This window comes from Diachasmimorpha longicaudata, chromosome 14, assembly GCF_034640455.1.
Source record: "Diachasmimorpha longicaudata isolate KC_UGA_2023 chromosome 14, iyDiaLong2, whole genome shotgun sequence".
Lineage (NCBI taxonomy): Eukaryota > Metazoa > Arthropoda > Insecta > Hymenoptera > Braconidae > Diachasmimorpha > Diachasmimorpha longicaudata.
In genome coordinates, this window is record NC_087238.1 from 418,167 (window position 1) to 437,833 (window position 19,667).

At 46.3% G+C, this 19,667-nt stretch overlaps 3 protein-coding genes across 3 annotated transcripts; all 3 read right to left on the minus strand.

The window, feature by feature from the left end:
- Window positions 1–670: 670 nt before the first annotated feature.
- LOC135169374 (uncharacterized) lies at window positions 671–1,633 on the minus strand. The gene has a single exon (XM_064134321.1). The coding sequence runs from the start codon at window positions 1,631–1,633 to the stop codon at window positions 671–673; it is 963 nt and encodes a 320-aa protein (XP_063990391.1).
- A 72-nt stretch (window positions 1,634–1,705) lies between these two features.
- LOC135169375 (uncharacterized) lies at window positions 1,706–3,463 on the minus strand. The gene has a single exon (XM_064134322.1). It carries the CDS (start codon window positions 3,461–3,463, stop codon window positions 1,706–1,708), a length of 1,758 nt encoding a protein of 585 aa, XP_063990392.1.
- Window positions 3,464–3,514: 51 nt separating this feature from the next.
- Window positions 3,515–6,154, minus strand: LOC135169376 (uncharacterized). Its single transcript, XM_064134323.1, has 4 exons — window positions 4,766–6,154; window positions 4,156–4,708; window positions 3,753–4,082; window positions 3,515–3,705 (listed from the first exon to the last, which is right to left on the minus strand). The coding sequence occupies exons 1-4, from the start codon at window positions 6,152–6,154 to the stop codon at window positions 3,515–3,517; spliced, it is 2,463 nt and encodes an 820-aa protein (XP_063990393.1).
- Window positions 6,155–19,667: the final 13,513 nt, after the last annotated feature.

Here is a 19,667-nt window from a genome sequence, read left to right on the forward strand (position 1 = left end):
AAACAATGAGCGGTGCTTTATAATTTAACTATAATTGTTTGAGCGGTCAAGGAAATACTTTAATAGATATCCGAGAAACGGTTAGCACACGTATTGCTTGTAACACCCGGAAGCGAGTGGACGAGCGGAATCACCCGATCGATCAAATTGGTCGATTTCGGGGGTCCTCGTGGTCGGTGGTGGGGCAGCTTCCCTATGCAGGATAGCTAGGAGCGGTTCAGGAAGTGGCGCCCCATCACCCAAAAAATGTGAAGTAGGCCCATAGCAATAACTGGATGGTTGTGATTTTGCCTGACGGTGAGCAGGCGTAAGTGTTGGTGATGGAATCCTGTCGACTTCCAGGAATTCCAACATCCTCCCCGGCCGTCAGCAACTTGAGAGTAGCTGTCGATGAGCAAAATGACCTAGAACAGAAATCATGAGGATCAAAAATATTCACGGAGTGTATGCTGGGTGGATCACCCTGCAGCTGTCCGAAGAGCTGATCCTTGGTGTGCTGGCCAAGCTTGGAACCATCCGAGACGTTGGGGGGGTCGTAAATCTCGTCCAATCCGGGTGCCTCCATCTTCACGGTAAACCTCGCCGATCGTTCCGGGTCGTAAATCCGTCAGGGTTGACGAAGTCCAGGTGAAGGGCCAATGAGCTGGCGAACTGTAGTGCTGATATGGTTCTAGGTCCCTGACGTTGGGACTGGCAGGAGCACGAGCTTCACGATTGGGCGCGTTAACGTCGCCTGAGCGGTCCGGAGCGTGACTACTCGCGTAAGCCCATCCTTGCCAGGGTGTAGAGCGGTCACTCGGGCGAGGGGCCACTTTGATGGAGGGAACCTCTCGTCCGTGAGTAAGACTAAGGAGCCGACGTTGATGACGTGGGTCGGGTGGTGCCACTTGGATATGGCCTGAAGACGTTGGAGGTACCCCGTGGACCATCTCTTCCAGAACCCTTGAAGTTTTCGTTGGATGAGCTGCCATCGGGAGAGTCTAGAGATGTTAAGATTCTCCAATGATGGCTCTGGAAGAGTCGTAGGAGCCTGGCCTATGAGGAAGTGTCCGGGGGTCAGAGCCGAGCAGTCGTCAGGATCATCCGTGAGCGGTTCAAGCGGCCGTGAGTTGAGAACTGCCTCAATTTGGGTGAGCAAAGTGGTGAGTTCCTCGACGGTGAGCAGATCCTCGCCAATAGTCCGGGTGAGATGATATTTCACCGACTTCACTGCCGCCTCCCATTTGCCTCCGAAGTGCGGTGCGCTTGGAGGGTTGAAAGACCACTGGGTCCCATCTTGAATGAGGAGCTGGGCGAGCTGTCGAGATTGGGATGATCCTGCTGAAAATAGTCTCCTGAGCTCCTTATCAGCGCCGAGAAAAGTGGTACCGCAGCCGCTAAATAAGGAGTGAGCGATCCCGCGCCGACTGGAGAAACGTCTGTATGCCGCTAGGAATCCATCGCCTGAGTAGTCTGATACCACCTCGAGATGCACGGCTGAGGTGGTCATACAGACAAAGATAGCCAACCAACCCTTGTAGGACTTTTGACCCCGTCCCTTCCATGACCGAAGCGATATGGGGCCGCCGTAATCGACCCCCGTGTTGAGGAAGGCGCGAGCGGGGGTGAGTCGGGCTGGCGGCAGCTGTCCCATGAGCTGTTGAGCGCGTATGCCACGTTGTCGAGCGCACTTCACGCATTTAAGGATAAATGAGCGTACCGGAACTCAACCTCCAAGGATCCAGTAATTAGTCCTGAGCTGACGAAGGGTGAGCTGTGTCCCGCCGTGAAGTGTCCGTAGGTGAGCTTGGTTTATCAGTAACTGAGCTAGTTGCGATTCCTTCGGGATGATTGCCTGATTTTTGGTCTCGGGGTCAAGCTGCGCGAACCTGAGCCGCCCACCAACACGCAGAATCCCTTGACGATCAATAAACGGGGTGAGCTTGGTGAGCGGATGGGACCTGGTGAATTTCTCCCCTCGAGAGATTATCCGTAGTTCCTCCCTGAAATGAGCTGTCTGGGTGAGCTTGATACACAGGAGCCGTCCCTCTTCCAGCTCGCTGAGTGTAAGCGGATAGTGGAGAGATGTGTTAGGAACCCCTCTAAGCCGAGCGATGAACCTTGAGCAGACCACTGTGATCCGGAGCAGCCGATTGAACGAGGAGAACCTATTGATGAGATCCCAGATAGTTAATTGCTGAGTGGCGCCGTAGTAAAGCTGTCCCGGCTTCTCTTCGAGGTCTACATTGAGGTCCGTTTCTAGAACGTGAGTTGGCCAAGATGAGCTGTCCTGTTGCAGCCATGGCGGCCCTGTCCACCACAGCTTATGCGCTACCAACTGTTGCGCCGTGAGTCCTCGAGAAGCACAATCTGCTGGATTCTCCTTGCCAGGCACCAGCCTCCAGTGAGCTGGTTGAGTTAGCTCTTGTATGAGAGCGACACGATTCCTCACGAATTCTTTCCACCGTGATGGGTGGGAGCTGATCCATGTGAGCGTGACTGAGGAATCCGTCCAGAGGTAGGTGGGCGCAGCTCTGAGGTTGAGCTGATCCTGAACGTACCGTATGAGCTTGGCTAGGGGCAGAGCTGCCGTAAGTTCCAGACGTGGGATGGTCTGCCGTTTGAGCGGGGCTACCTTAGTCTTGGAGCAGACGAGCGTGATACCACTTCCAGGTCGGTGCGGAACCTTAAGGTAAATGACAGCTGCCATAGCCACCTGGGATGCGTCGGAAAAACCATGGACTTCCACGTCGAAGCCCTTGAGCAGTCCAAGCCACCGTGGCACGGTGACCTCCGACAACTGGTTGAGTTCATCCCGGAACTGACGCCATCGATGTGCTGTTGTCGGGGAAACTGGGTCGTCCCATCCCAGTTTCTCAATCCAGAGCGCCTGTAGTAATATCTTTGCTCGTACCACCACTGGCGCGAGGAAGCCAAGTGGGTCGAAGAGCTGAGCGGTTTCCGACAGGATGACTCGTTTTGAGATGGAGTTGGTTTCAGGCCGAGCGATGGAGAACGTGAAGCTGTCCGTTCCTGGGTGCCATGAAACCCCTAGGATCTTGGTGAGCGAGTCCTCGATCACCTTTTGATCGTGGGAGGTGCTGTCCGACCTGAGTGCACAGAGCAGACCTGCACTGTTGGAGTGCCACTTCGCCAACGGAAAGCCGCCTGATTGGCAAAGTTGAGTCACGTGATGAGCGGTCTTGAGTAACTGCTCCTCCGAGTCAGCACCTCCGCAAATATCATCCACATATCGCCCTTTCGTGAGCGGCTCCACGGCGAGAGGATAGTTGTTTCCCTCGTCTTCCACGAGCTGGTTCAAGACACGTATGGAAAGGAATGGAGCGGACCTAGTTCCATACGTGACGGTGGTGAGCTGATACGTGGTGACGTCCCCATTTGCATCGGCCCAAAGTATCTGTTGGAGCGGCCAATCATCCTGATGTACTCCGATTTGACGGAACATCTTGGTGATGTCCGTCATGAAGATGAGCTGATACCGTCGAGTGAAGAGCAGTACATCAGCAATGTCTCTCTAGAGTTTGGCTCCAATATGCATTATCTCGTTGAGCGTCTGCCCCGAGCTGGTCTCATGGGAGCCGTTGAACACAACTCTGAGCTTCGTCGTCTCGCTGCTGGTCCGGACGACACCGTGGTGAGGGAAGAAATATTCTGGAGAAGTGACAGCCTGAGCGGAGTACGAGCTATCCGGGACCCTCAACCCTCCTGAAGCCGGAGCTTCATGTGCCAAGGTCGTCCCGAGAGCGGTGTACTCCCCCATACGCTGTCGATGAGCTGCCTGAGTGAGCTGTCCGGAGACCCGCCGCATGTGGCCAAGGGCTTCGTATTCCATGAGGAATTTTGCGTAGAGTTGGTGGTATCCTTCATCACGGGAGAACTTCCTGAGCAGTCGGTGAAGGCATGCGAGCGCGGACGCTCGTGAATCCCCAAGCACTGAGGGCGGAGCCTTGAGCGGTAGCCGTACAATGCAACGTCCGGAGCAGTCCCTGGTGTGCGTCCGCCGAAAGTGCTCCTCGCACTGAGCTTCCTCGTCGGTGAGTTGTACCTCTTAGGTCTCAGGAACCTCTTCCTGGACCCAGAACCTGGTGAGTAAGCCATCGAGGTCCTCATTGGATACCGCAAGGTGAGCTGTGGCCGTATGAGCTAACGCAACACCTTCAGTCGGCCCGAAGATGACCCATCCGAGTCGAGTGAGCTGAGCCGATGGTGAATCTGGGTCATGCGTGATGACCTCTGGCAGGATGAGCTGGCCGTAGACGTCAGCACCAAGTAGGACGTCAATCGGTGCTGGTGCGAGGAAGTTGGGATCAGCGAGTTGCAACCCTTCAAGATGATCCCACTTGAGCTGTTCGGGTGTAAACGTCGGTAACGACGGGGTGAGCTGGCTGAGAGCGTAAGCCGTGACTCTCAGCTGAAATGAAGAGTGAGTGGACTGTATGATGAGCAGTACCTTGCCTAGTGCCGGCCCAAATGCCGAGTTTCCGATTCCGGAAATGAGTAGTGAAGTCTTGGACCTGGTAAGTCCCAGACGACGCACAATCTGGTCCCCAAAAAGAGATATTTCTGATCCTGGGTCGATGAGCAGACGAATGCGGTGAGCGGCCCCATCTGGACACACGAGATAAGCTAAACTCGTGGCCAGAAGTACCCCAGGACGGCAGCCAGGAATTCCGGAATCGAGCGGACGAGCAGAGCACGAAACGGCAATCTGACCGGATGGCCTTCATTCCGAAGACGTTGAAGGCCTTGGCTCAGAAGTTTTTACAGTAGTCACCCCATCCCCGTAGGTGTACGTGACCATTGGTACCCCAGATGGCCGAGCTGATGGTGGTGCGGCCTGGTCTTGGGCAGTACCTTGAGCGGTCCTAGAAGGTGGCCCGTGACTGGGCTTGGGTGGAGCTGTGGTCGAGGTGGAGTGTAGCATCGTGTGATGGAGACCTCCACAGAGCTGGCATCTCGTCTGCGATCTGCAGTCCTTGACTGAGTGGCGACCGAGACAATTGTAGCAGAGGTAGTATTGTTCAACTACCCCCCGACGAGCTGGACCCGTGAGCTGACGAAATGATGTGCAGGTTGATAGATAGTGGTCTGCCTGGCACATCGAGCAGGGGTAGGTCACTTTCCCTGATGAAGTGTTCCTGGGAGGTGGCCTTGCCTGTTGTGGCTGTGGAGCGGCCGCGTGATGCAGCTTGACCGACAAGGGTGGCCTTCTGGAGCTGACGGTGGGGGGCTTCGTAGCCTGAGCCGTGGAGCGAGCGGGCGTATTGATCTCCATGCTCTCCATGGCACGAGCTCTCCCGGTGAGGAAGTCCTTGAAGGCTGAAAAGCTGGGGAAGTCGGTGGACGACCCGACTTTCACTTCCCATGCCTCTCGGAGCTTCGAGCTGAGCCGTTGGGACACCACATAGACCAGGACCTGGTCCCAATGAGCAGTCGGTGACCCTAATGCCTCCAGGGCGTTCAACGCTTCAGCGACAGTGGTCAACAGGGTGTTTAACTCTCGGGCACTGTGAGCGGTCATGCCTGGTGGGTTGAGTAGGCGGTCGAGCTGCGCTGAGACGAGGAGGCGCTTATTTTCGTAGCGTGTAAGGAGCAGTTCCCAAGCTGAAGCAAATGAATCATCCGAGATGGTGATGTTGGAGATGATGCGAGCTGGCTCGTCCTTGAGGCTCGTCCTCAAGTAGTGCATCTTCTCCACGTTTGGAATATCTGGGTTTGAGCCGACCAATGAGCTGAACAAATCTCGGAAGGACCGCCATTCCGAGAATACACCAGAATATTTAGGGAGAGCAACTTCTGGCAGGCACCTTTTAGCCGTTGATGGTTGAGCGGTTCCTCCTGCAGCAGAGCGGCGTGAGCTGGTGGACACGCCCTTCCTGTCAATGAGCTGAGTCAAAATCCCCTTAGCCTCGTGATAATGCACAATGGTGCGGTCGAAGAGGTGCTTCCGAAAATACTCCAGTTCCAGGACATTTTCAACCTTAGAGCTCCCTCCGACGAGCTTCTCATGGGTAGCCTCGAACTTTTCCCAATAGGTTTCGAAGATGTCCAGCTTGGCATGCAAGGATGTTATGCTGAGCTGGTCTACAGCATCACCGAGCAGTTCCTTGTGTACCCGTTCGATGAATGCACCCCTCGATGCATTCAGCCCCATGGTAACCTCAAAGGATGCCATGGCTAACAGCTGATGGGTATAGAGCGGGTCCGAAATCCAAAAACAAACCCAAGAAAAAACCAGTTAAAAGGAAAAGGACCTCCGCAAAAAATAATAACACCCTGGACGTGATTGATACCGGACGGATCAAAAAGAAAAAAGGTTGAAAATACCTGTTGAATGAGCGGTGCCGATGGGAAAGATTCCCAAAAAAAATTACCAGAAACGTGGTTTTGATGAACGACGATCCCGAAGAGTACCCAAGATGAGCGGATCCCTATGAGCGAACGGCAGGAGCGCGCCCTCGATGATCGAGGGTCAGCACTGTTGAACGGTAGGAGCGGGCCCTCGATGTGGTGAGACGGCACTATCAAGTGCCGGTGGCGCTCGGCGAGGTTGGGGCGACACTGTCGGACGGCAGGGGCGGGCCCTCGTTGATGGTGGGGCGGCACTGCCAAATGCCGCTACGCTTCCCGCGCTGAGCGGGTTTCCCCCACGTGCACACTCACACAATTTCACCAAAAAATAACCCAAAAATGTTCCTCCGATCCGGCTCGAAGGACCAAAAAATGTTGTAAGAAAGTTCTGGATCGGAGGGGATCGGTGTGAGTGGATTTGAGCGGTCCAAAAAAAATATTAGATAAAATTACACTACACGTCACTTATTTATTCACTAATACAAGTTATCAGACATGATAATGTCAGTAATTAATAGATTAAACAATGGGCGGTGCTTTATAATTTAACTATAATTGTTTGAGCGGTCAAGGAAAATGTTGTAAATTAAATTTATTAAATTATAATTTATTAAATTTATTAAATTTTAATTTATTAAATTTATTAAATGTTAATTTATTGTAATGTTATGTCATAAAAGACGACTCCAAGGAAATTTAGGAGTTATTATTTATTAAAAATTATTTTTAAACAACAAAACAAAAACTAACTAGAAAATGGAAAAGAAAGGTCGAAATAAATCGTGAAAATTAAAAATTTAAGTTAAACTGACTCTTTCGAGTCTATATTTAAAACAAAGATTGGATTTTACAAAAAAAATATAATAATAATAATAATAATAAAAAAACTTACAATTTTGTAGGTGTAATGCAAATAATGCCGCAAAGCTGGATGGATACACCACGCTTCGTTTCACTATAATTTTTTATATCAACTTACGAGTTTACACTTAAGATTTTTTTAATTGAATAATTTCTTTTTAATATTACATATAAAAAGAAAATAAAAGTAAACAATACTCGATATATTGAGTAAGTACAAATAACGAGGAATGAAACCTCTGAAAAAAAAAACGAATCGTTTAAAAACGATTTATCAGTATGAAAACTGATGGAGGAACTGACGAAGAACTGGCGAGGAACTGAACGTCACCCCGCAGTGTCAACAGTTTTGTTGACTGTACTGAGGGTGTGACCTTGGTCAGTAGTGGAGGGAAAATCTGGGGCCAATGGCACGGGGCCTTGACCCAGAGTTTTCCTCCCTCTAACTCTCAGATCCTCATAGTTTCAGGGTTACTCCATCCCTTCCACCATGAGTCCCGGAGATTTCCGTTGGGGCGTGGGCGGACTTTTCCAGCCCCAACAACCAATGAAAATTGTTTCAGGCGGTCCCATATTTCCCTTCACAATTTTCATTAAATTTATTTATTTATTTATTTTAATTCTAATTTTCATTTCCCTATTTATTTTTCTACAATATTTTTATTATTTAATAATGATAAATAACAGAAGAAGAGCAATTTTCATTCTTCAAAATGAATGAAAATTGTCAATTTTTATTTAATATTATTTATTATGGAAGTGTCATTTTCATTGAGGACGAAAATGACAACAATCCATTCATGATTTTTTTTCAATGTTTTTCATCGTTTCATTGAAGAGTGTTAAACTAGGAGGAGCAGAGTGCAGGTAGCCAGGTATGGTGAAATGATTAACAGCACGAGATTAATTATAATTGGATTAGAATTTAATGTTCAATAAAGCGTATGTATAAAGCGGATATTACAAGCAGAGAGAGAGAGAGGTGAGGCAAAAGATTTGGCCAAAATAATAGAATGAAAAATAAAGTGAAATTAAGTGTTGCCAATATTAATAGGCGCGAAGTATGAATTGAATTTAAACTAGTCTAAACTCAACACCCTCTCTCAATGAATACTTCAAGGTTGAATCTTTCTCAGTCCAAGCTGTTCAATCAGGAGTGCGTGGCGTGGTCCAGCCAGTGCCTTGGTGAATATGTCGGCTATCATCTTGTGTGTGCTCAGATATTCTACTCGAATAGACCCTTCCTTCAGTGTATCCCGCACAAAGTGATATCTTATATCGATATGTTTCGTGCGTTGGTGTAATATTGGGTTGTCAGTGAGCAATCTAGCTCCCTGATTGTCGTTGAAAATAACCAGTTTCTTTAGCTCAAATAGTCCAATTTCTGTCATGAAATTTGACCAGTAAATTCCTTCCTTGACCGCTTCGGTAATCCCCATGTACTCGGCTTCAGTTGACGAGAGAGCAACAGTTTTTTGCTTCTGGGATTTCCAGCTTATGGCGGCGTTGCTGAGTATGAATGTAAACCCAGTATAAGATTTACGGTCCACCAAGTCGCCTCCCCAGTCTGCATCCACATACCCTTCGATTGAGTCGATTGTTTTTGAATACTGCAGCCCGACATCCTGGGTTCCTATGAGGTATCTCAGGACTCTCTTGGCAATTCCCCAGTGCTGTGATGTGTAAGCATGGTTGAATTGTCCCAAGAAACTTACTGCGTAGCTGATATCAGGTCGTGTGGCGACGGCTAAGTACATAAGAGCGCCCAGGAGCTCTCGATACGGTATGTTGTCACCTGGTTCCAGACTTCCTTTTGAGATTTTTGTTCCGATTGATATTGGTGTGGTGGTTGCATTGGCATCTAGCATGTGGAACCTCTTGATGATTTCTCGAATATAGTTTGTCTGTTTTATAGTGATAAATCCAGGACCTTGATTTATTTCAAGGCCGAGGCAGTATTCTGCCTTGCCAAGGTCTTTCACCTCAAAGTAAGAGGATAACTCTCCTTTTATAAATGCTATCCACTTAACGTCTTTGCAGGCGATTAAAAAATCATCGACATATACAGAGACAAGCAGTAGTATGTCGTTCTTCCAACAGAAATAGATGCACGGGTCAGATTTTGATCTTCTTAATTGCATTCTACTCAATACAGTGTTGACTTCAACGTTCCATCGTTGACCCGCCTGCTTGAGTCCATAGAGTGCACCCTTGAGACGACATACACTTGTTGATGTAAGTTTTGTTAGCATTTCTTGTGCCCTTTTTCTTTCCGGACTAGTCGGTGGATGCCCTTGAATAATTTCTTGTAGCATATCTTCTAGCAAGGGTGGTTTCTTCATGAAAATTTCTTCCTCCAGGGTTGCGTTAAGAAAGGCAGTGGTGATGTCAATTTGCTCAACAATCATATCATACTTGACAGCCACTGCCAGAAGGAGTCTGATTGAGGTTAACCTGGCGACTGGTGCAAATGTCCCAGTGTAATCAACTTGTGCTTCTTGAGTGAAGCCTTGTGCGACCAGTCTCGCCTTCCTTCTCTGGAGTGTACCGTCTAGAGCATATTTGTTGGTTAAAACAAATCGACATCCGACTATGTTTCTTCCTTCGGGTGGTTCAATAATCTCCCAAGTTTCGTTCAGTATAAGACTTTTTACCTCGGTGAGAATGGCTTCTCGCCATTGATCCCTCTCTGGACCGGAGAGTGCATCCTTGAATTTTATCTCGCTGTTGAAAGCAAACTCATTCACCTCCTTATGTCCGATAGCTAGTTTGGCCTGTTGGAAGACTTCATCATTCTCATCGGCGTTTTCAATGGTTATCTCTGGGGCGATTTGAGCTCGAGGTTGTTCTAGACTAGTAGAGGGCCCAATCGTTTTAGATGTAGGTGGATCTGGCGTTATGGGAGTTGATGGTGCTGATTCACCGCCCGACACAGAGTTCACAGAGCTCGTTCGAATGCTCGTAACTGAAGCTCGTTGATACTCCTTCTTGGGTCTTCCACGACTGCCAAGCCTGATAAGTCTTGGGCGCCCTCGTCCTCTTTTTGCGTTGATAGCTATATCTTGTTCATCAGATTGTCCTTGTATATCTTCTCCATCTGATTCACTTTCACTTTCGAGGTTTTTTGATTTCTCTCCGGATTTAATCGCTTGATCTCCGCAAATGGTCTGGTCTGTGATAATGTCTTCGTTGTGAGGCGAATAATACATTTTCTCCAAAAAACCAACATCTCTAGCGGTTATAACCTTCTTCAGCTCAGGTATATACACTCTGTAGGCCTTGGCTTCTTTGGCATATCCAACGAAAATGCCACTAGTTGATTTACTCTTGAGTTTATCCTTGCCGGGTTCCTTGTTGAGGACGTACGCAGTCTCACCAAAAATTCTGAGGTACCTCAAATCCGGTAGTTTGTTGGTCCAGTACTCGTAGGGTGTTTTGCCGAGTAGGGTAGCACTTGGACACCTGTTTCTAATGTGATTTGCTGCTAGTATGGCCTCGCCCCAAAATGACAGAGGAACTCCGGCTTGGATCACCATGCAGCGACCCATTTCAACCAGTGTGCGATTTTTTCTCTCAGCGACTCCGTTCTGCTGAGGGGTATACGCTGTCGTGAGTCGCCTCTTAATGCCACTATCTGCTAGAAATTGATTAAATTCTCTTGAGATATATTCTCGTCCATTATCGGACTGAAACGCCTTAATAGTTAGCTGGAATTGATTCTCGACTGTCTTCTTGTAATCCTTAAATGCTGTTAGTATCTCACTTCTCTTGGACAAGAGATAGACTTCCGTCCAGCGTGAATAATCGTCAATGAATGTGGCAAAGTATAACTTTCCTCCATTCGAGTGAGTACGCATAGGACCACAGATGTCGGAGAAAATCAGTTGCAGTGGTTCGTCGCTTCTCTCAGTCCTCTTTGGAAACGGTAAAGTCGTCATCTTCCCTTCGAGACATGTTGAACAGGGCGGAAGTGACTCGTTCACGTTCAATTTTATGCCGTTTACGTGATGGTCCCTCACCATCTGACGGAGATCGTGTCCGTTGAGGTGGCCCATCCTATGGTGCCACAGCTGGAGGTTGGTCAAGTTCTCGATGGTAGTAGGTGAGGCGGCGTGGGCTGACTCAGATCCGCGGCGTATGAAGTAAAGATCTCCAACTCTATCAGCTATGAACTTGACTTCACCCTGAAGATCTCGGACCACTGCTCCTTCCTTCCTGAAGACCACCTCTCGATCTCCCCGTTTAGTGATTTTTCCTACGGACATTAAGTTCACGCGCAAATCAGGGACGTACAATGTGTTCTCTAAGTGTACTGACCTGATATCTTGTCCGTCGGTTACGGGGAGACGGACCTTCCCCATCGCCTGCACCGTTGTTGACTTATTACTCGCTAGATTCAGCTTGATGTCATCGGTTGCCTTCCAGTCATCAAAAAGAGACTTATCTCGGCATGAGTGAGCAGTGCACCCGCTGTCCAGACACCACCTTGACGAATCGGCGTTGACATCCGCCCGATAAGCTTCCTCAACTTTGGATAACTTGGTGAGAGTCTCCTCTCCGAGAAACTCGATTGTTGTGAGGTACGACTCTTCGGCCACATGAGCTCTTTCTCGATGTCTACCGGAGTCTGGACCTCTCTGTGTGGTCTGTAGTGATGGTTGTCCTTCGCGAGTAGAGCACTCAGCCGCCTTGTGGCCAGGTTCACCGCATCTACTACATCTGAATGGGAAGCCTCTCCCCCTTGAAGATCCTCCTTGATAGCCACCCCTGGACTTGTTCCCATAAAACTTTCTTGCTGCGATCATTGCCTGCTCTCCTCGTTTATCAATAGCTCGTCTTCGATCGTGTTCATCTTGAATCTTGATTCTGCATTTTTCTGCTGAGGGTAGATCATCGCGATACCTAATGTTAGCAGCGAAATCCTCAAAGTCATCTGGAAGACTGTTAAGCAATAGTATAGTCACAAGATCACCAGGTATATGGAAATCCATGGCTTCTAGTTTGGTTAGAGTGTCAAAGAAAAGATTCAAATGATCATGCATATCATCACCTTCAGACATCTTTGTTAAAGTGATACCGTTGAGGAGAGCATTTTTTCGAATTGGTCCAGTTGATGCAAAGGTCTCATTGAGGGCCGTCCACACTTCCCTCGAAGTAGCCAATTTTCCAACTCTCTTGGCTATGCTGGGTGTAATGGATAAGATAAGGTCAGCCTTGGCCTTTTTGTCTGCAATTTCCCATTGCTTGATCTCCGCTGCACGTGTTTGAATAGTTGTGTCGGCCGCCGGCTTTGGTATTTCACCACTTACATATCCCCAACCATCGTTTTTTACTAATAACGCCTCGACTTGAACGCACCATGAATCGTAGTTGTCTTTCATGAGAACCTCAATTCGTGTAGAACCGACTACATTTGTTGAATGCATAATTTTACTCAATTTGATGCACGTGCTCACTGATAACCTCACTTTCAGCGCTCCAATCTAAATCACCTTTCTTTATATAATTTTATGTAAAATATTGCTGCCTGGGCCCATAACCTGTTAAACTAGGAGGAGCAGAGTGCAGGTAGCCAGGTATGGTGAAATGATTAACAGCACGAGATTAATTATAATTGGATTAGAATTTAATGTTCAATAAAGCGTATGTATAAAGCGGATATTACAAGCAGAGAGAGAGAGAGGTGAGGCAAAAGATTTGGCCAAAATAATAGAATGAAAAATAAAGTGAAATTAAGTGTTGCCAATATTAATAGGCGCGAAGTATGAATTGAATTTAAACTAGTCTAAACTCAACAAAGAGGAAACGATGATAAATAAATTGTTTATAGGGTTAGAAAAAAAAACGAAAAGAGAAGAGAAAAAAAAATGAATATTAAAAAAAAAATATATATATATATATATAAGTAAAAAAAAAAATGTCGTCGTCTTACATTCGTTTTTAAACAGTTTAAATTTACATTTGATTTTAATAATACTTGACATATCATTCCGCGATTGAAACGGTCTTCCGATAGACCAAAAAAAACGGTTCTTAGATCAAAATGATCGTCTCGATTTTCCAAATCGATTGAACCATAATTTATCGAAAAATTCAAACATTGAGAATTATTTTTAAAAAAAATGGCGCGGTGATTTATTATTTCCGGAGCCTTTGGAAAATGCTGAGTGCATTTTCAAAAGGCTCAGTTTTACGAGCGAGTTTCTCCCTTTTTTAATTTTGGGTTTTATGACGGTCTTTCCTTGAAGGGGAACGGACCTAAACGTCTAAGACAAAAAAAAAAAATGTTACTATCTCTCTCCATCTCGCACGAAGAAGAGGGATAGAAGAGAGAGAAAGAAGGAAAGTGCCGGACAAAATTGTCACGTGCACCACGTACAAAATTCTGGATTTTTAAGTGCATTTTTACGACGTGGATTTTCCAGGAAAATCCAGTCTCAAACATGTGCTTTTTGAAATTTATCGTCTGCAGGTGGGTCTTCCAGTCCCAAACTGCAGATGTCAAAATTTTTCCCGCAATAAAAAGGGAAATAAAAAATGAAGAAAAATTTAAAAAAATAAAAGGCATACTGGACATACGCCGGATGTCACAGTAATTTACAATAAAAAAGATCTCTTGACAAAATCCTGTAGGGCTATTGCATAATGAGATAATTAACATTTAAATAATTAGCTATGGAACGCCAAGGGGGTTGCCGGCGATTTTCAGAATTTTTCCAACAAAAAACACGTTTCGCCAATTATCGTGTAAACAAATGGATTTACAACATTTTGTCAAGACGGTTTTTTTGCGAGAAATCCAATTTTACACATTAATTATCTGTCTCGTAGATGTCTTAGTTTAATAATTAATCGCGGATTGTTGTTTAAATTTCAAATCCACTTATTACATAAACAAATGGATTTACGGGATTCCACCAGGAGACATTTATTGTAGAAAATTTGATTCTCTGCAAAAAATGTCTTGTGATAAAAGGCCGTAAATCCATTTGTTTACGTGATAATCAGTCCAACTCGAATCACCGTACTGAACAGACGTATCCGTCAAGTTCTCCGCGCGTTTGACGTTGTATCGCAAAATGCTTATCAATTATCACAGTTTCAGTGCATAGTGAATAATTGTTAAAATACAGGAGGATCTCTTCCTCTTATCAGTGCTGTGTGGAGTGGGTCCGTATGGACCAAACTGCTATGGCTATGAGTTCCCAGAATCCAGGAGTCTCATTAGCAACGACATCTCAAATGATAGAACCCTCAATACTGTCTACATCAATGAAAGTAGCCGGCCCTTCATACGTCTCTATGGTGAAATCCTCCAGGGGTCCAGTTTTTGAACAGGCCATAATTCTGGAAAGAAATGAAAGCGTCTCCTCTGAAGCCCATATCCTCGCACTTGCTGAAATTATCGATCCCTCGAAAATTGTTTACACTGACGTAATTTCTAACGGTCGTATTATTGTTTGGCTGGACAGTGTACGCGCGGCAGATGAATTAATAAATTCCAATAAACACATTATTGTAGGCCACCAAATCGTACACATTCGCCCGTACGTCACTCGGAACAAAAGAATCGTCTTTAGCCACGTATTTCCTCAAGTCGAAGATAGTTACCTGGAGAATCAATTGAAAGATAAATACGGGACTAGATTGACAGCTCCAATCACAACATTGAGATCAGGGTTTAAGGACAAGAGACTGGCCCATATCAGATCCCACAGGAGACAAACATACCTCTCCAGCAGACGTCAAGAAATTGCCAAAGCGACTAGAAGCGAATATTTACGGCAAGATTATATCAGTGTTCATCACTGCGGATTCAACCACCTGCTTCCAATACAATCTGGAAGGTCATATCGCCGAAGATTGTCCATCAAAAAACAAGAGTCTCCCTCAAGAGGAAAACACTGTACAGCAGTCTTCCTACTAACACTCCAACACCACCTACGACCAATGCGACTCAAAGTCCGAATCCTCCCATCAACTTCCTACATCACAATCCCTCCCCCCAACACTGTCGCCAACGGAAGATATCAACGACGACATGTTTGTAAATGATCTCCCTCCTCCCACCCTCCAGAACTCCCAAAAACCAATCCATGAAAATTCCCTTATTACTTCCCAAAGTGCCCCTCCGACATCCACACATCCGTTTAAGAGACCCCTCTCAATCTCAACCCGATCCACTACCTCAACTACAGAAGTAGGTGTCCAGGAGATGGAAGAGGAAAGTGAGGAAAAACTCTCTGATTCAGAGTCGTACACCTCGGCTTCCTCTCTGGAGGACAAATCACAAGACGCAAGTAAAATGAAATCCAAAATTCATAACCCAGCAAAGAAACTCAGGCCATCCAGCTCCCCCAATGGCTCCCAAGAATCTATAGCAAGCCTTGGGAGGTATGAGCGGTGTAGTTCTGTGGAATCGCTTATCGAAGGGAGCATGACGAAGTACGAAGTATCCATGCCGGATCTCCAGACATTCCTCGAGACCACCAAGAAGCCAGCTGATGCTGTCAATAACGCTCTCAAAATAACAGACAACCTGCTAGAGTTCTCAACCCCAATCGATTTCATCAAGACAAAACTCCCTAGTAAAACTCTCAAAAACCGGGCTTCTAAAATAATCAAGGCACTAGAACAACGACACTCCAACCGGCAAAGTACTCCCAACAAGCAGGAAGGAACGATGGTGCTCAGACAATAAAATGGCGAATAGATCAACACCATCTAACACCGATTACCATTCAAACCTTGGAAACCAAAAGTTTACACTCCAAACAAATGCTGGACCCCGAACCACGAGAAGGAACATCAGGATTCTCTTCTGGAACTGCCGGGCCTACGATCGACGCCGAGCCGAACTGGATACTCTCATCCAGGACATCGATATTCTGGTATGCGCTGAAACTCATTTGAAACCCGATGACACCCGAGAGCGTAAATTACCTGGATTCTATGTAATCAGAGAAGACAGGGAATATAACACGGGTGGAGGGCTTCTAGTGGCGATCAGGAGGAACATCACATATGAGCAAATCCCCACGCCAGATATCTCGAAAAGGAAAATAGAGTCAATTGCGTTTCATATCACCAACTCCATCCCTGAATTTATTTTGTATGCCTTTTACAAGCCTCTACACACATCGCTCACCTCTTCCGAATGGGACAAAATATGCTCTCTGTCCTCTCCTCCCCATCAATCCATCATCATGGGCGACTTTAACGCACACCATCAAGCATGGAATTGTTGCGAAAATAAATAGGGCGGGGAAAAATTTTACAACTCTATAAGTACTCATGATCTCATTATGCACAACCGAAAGACCATCATGCGTCACGATGAAACCAGTGAGTCGAACATTGATCTGGTCTTATCATCTACGGCATTGTCGGACTCTGTCAGGGTATCGGTGGGGGACGAGGCCTGTGGATCAGACCACTTACCGGTGCTCACCCAAATAGCAATAGAAAAGCGTATTTACACAAAAAAGTCATTCAAGCTTTCATCCGTTAGAACAGATTGGGAAGCTGTACTGGAATCCCTAGATAACTCATTCTCCACCTCCTTCTACGATCCAAGCTATGATAATCTCTCCCCTGTAGAAAAATATTTCAAACTCACGAACCATTTGGCAGAGCATATTAAAAAACACACGCCACAGAGGAGACAAGTCCCTCCGTCACGACATAGAAACCCGGTCCATTGGTGGGACTCAGAATGCCAAAGTGCTAGAGACCATCGTATTGCTACATATGTGCCATGGAAATCCTCAAAATCCCACGATGATTACGTATTGCACAGGCAGGCGATTAATGATGCTACCAAACTCTTCGACACGAAAAAAAAAAACTCCTTCCGATCCTTTGCACAATCTATAGACATAAGGAAAAACCAAACTTATGTATGGAACTCATGCAAAATTTCCAAGAACTCGTGGGTCAATAACAGTCCCATCAACAAGAGGGAAAACCCAAAGAGTGACGAATATGTTGAAAACTCCCTGAGATCCATCAGCCCCCCATGGGTCCAATCAAATCCCGCCTCTCTTCCCCACTGCGAACAAAATCCAATTCTAGAATCACTGTTCACCTACCAAGAATTTAACATGGCCCTGAACTCCCGTAGTAATAAGTCAGCTCCTGGCACAGACGGCATTGACTACTCTGCCCTAAAGAAACTTCCCCAAAAATATAAGCTGCTGCTCGTGGACATATACAATGATCTATACACAGCAGCTGAATACCCCCCAACCTGGACCACCCAATATCTCCACTTCATACCTAAGCCAGGAGGAAATGCAGTGAGGCCCATAGCTCTCTCGTCTTGTCTGTGTAAACTGTTTGAGACAATGTTGAAGAATCGGCTCCAGTGGTGGGTGGAGCATAAAAACCTCCTCCCAAACTCCCAAAATGGTTTTCGCAAAGGCAAATCTTGCCATGATAACTTGTCTAACTTTTTACTTCATATCGACTCCAATCTCTCCAAGAAGCAGGAAACCTTAGCGGCGTTCCTACATGGGAAATCAGCCTTTGACGAGGTAAATCCCCAAATCCTCCTCAAGAAATTAGCAGCAATCGGGTGCCCCTCACCTACAGTCAGATTTATGAAGTTCCTAACCCATGAAAGGCAAATCACATCCTTATATAATGAAGGCCCTAGGTATGTCTACAAGGTGGTACTACAGGGAGGGGTCCTCTCCCCCTTATTATATATCATCTACGTCTCCTCGGTTGTCGAAAATCTCCCAGCCGAAGTCGTGGTCTCTCAATTCGCTGATGATGTCGCAATATACACAAGCCAACCAACCGTAGCGTCTATGGAATCAACCTTAGAGGAAACAGCAAGAGTAATAGACACCAACCTCAGCGAGATTGGACTTTCATTGTCTCCAATGAAAACGCAACTCGTGCATTTCCATCAAAGGAAAAAACCGCCCACACGCACAAGGATAAAAATCAACCACCACCTAATCCGCTGCTCTCCAGAGGTAAAATTTCTACGAGTCATATTCGACCAGAGATTATCATTTAAGCCCCAGCTTGCAAAAACCCTACGATCCTCACTCAAATCCCTTAACATCACAAAATTCCTCAGAGGCACATGGTGGGGTGCTCATCCAGATACCCTACTGATAATCTTTAAATACTTTGTTCGTTCAATCATCGATTACAGTTCATTTATCCCATCCCCAATCTCTAAACTAGACACCAATAAGCTTGAACGACTTCAGTACGCTGCGATTCGGTATTGTCTAGGATACAGAGTATCTACTCCAACTAATGTCCTACTAGCGGAGAGTAAACTTCCGCTCATTGAAAAACGCTCAATTTTTCTTTGCATGAATTTTCTTATCAAAGCTCTGTCCAACCGCAATTCACAGGTCTCGTCGACCATTCACGCCATGATTGAGAATGACGAATTTATACCAAATGACAAAGAACGTATGATTAAAAAGTGCATACGAGAGTTAATCCCGATGATCCAAGAGTTGTGCGTGGAAGATCATTTCAACATGTACCTGTACGAGTACAGGACAATCGTTGCTAGTCCTGCTATTGAGGACGAGCCAACAGAAACCTCCCAAGAAATAGATCGTAGGCAACGAAATGCCATCAAAATTTTCACTGACGGTAGCAAAAAACCAAACGGGAATTCTGTGGGCTCGGCCTGTTTCTCACCGCGTCTCAAGTTGGCGAGATCTCTCAGCATCAATCCCCGGGCATCGGTGTTTACCGCTGAATGTCTGGCGATTGATGAGGCCATAAAAATCGCTGTCAACTCACCCAACCATGATTATATCATTGTAACGGACTCCCTCAGTGCCCTCACTTCGTTATCACGACCAACCCATAACATCAGAGACAATAAAATGTTACTAGAAATAAAAAAAAACTGTGAAGAATTTAAACAGAACAATAACAATCAAAATAGCATAAAATTTGAGTGGGTTCCCTCGCATACGGGAATTGAGGGTAACGAGGAAGCCGACCGACTGGCCAGAGAAGCCACGGATTTACTCCCCAACTTCAGACTCCCAGTACCGTTTACCGACTTTAGGGAATATATGAAGAAAGAGCCTCTAGAATCTACCCTAGAAATTTGTATAGAGGAAGGGAGAAACGACAACGCCAGAGGTAAAGGCAAAACATTTTTCAAGGAATTCTACAGAGATAGCAGAAAACCCTGGTTCCACAACAAGGAATATCCGCGGTCCACGATAGCATGGGTCAATAGAGCCAGGGCCAACCACTATCACCTTGCAGCCTTAAGATAAACTCGGGCGGTTTCAACGAAAAATGATTATCGAAAAACTCCGGCAATGATCGTGACCTGTCGGTCAACGGTCACCAGCCGAAGTCTATCACTCATCTTTGAAAAATGACCCCACTCACCTAGAGTCTATCATCGACCTTCATGAAATCAACTTCGTGAAATCAACTAAATTGTACATCAACAT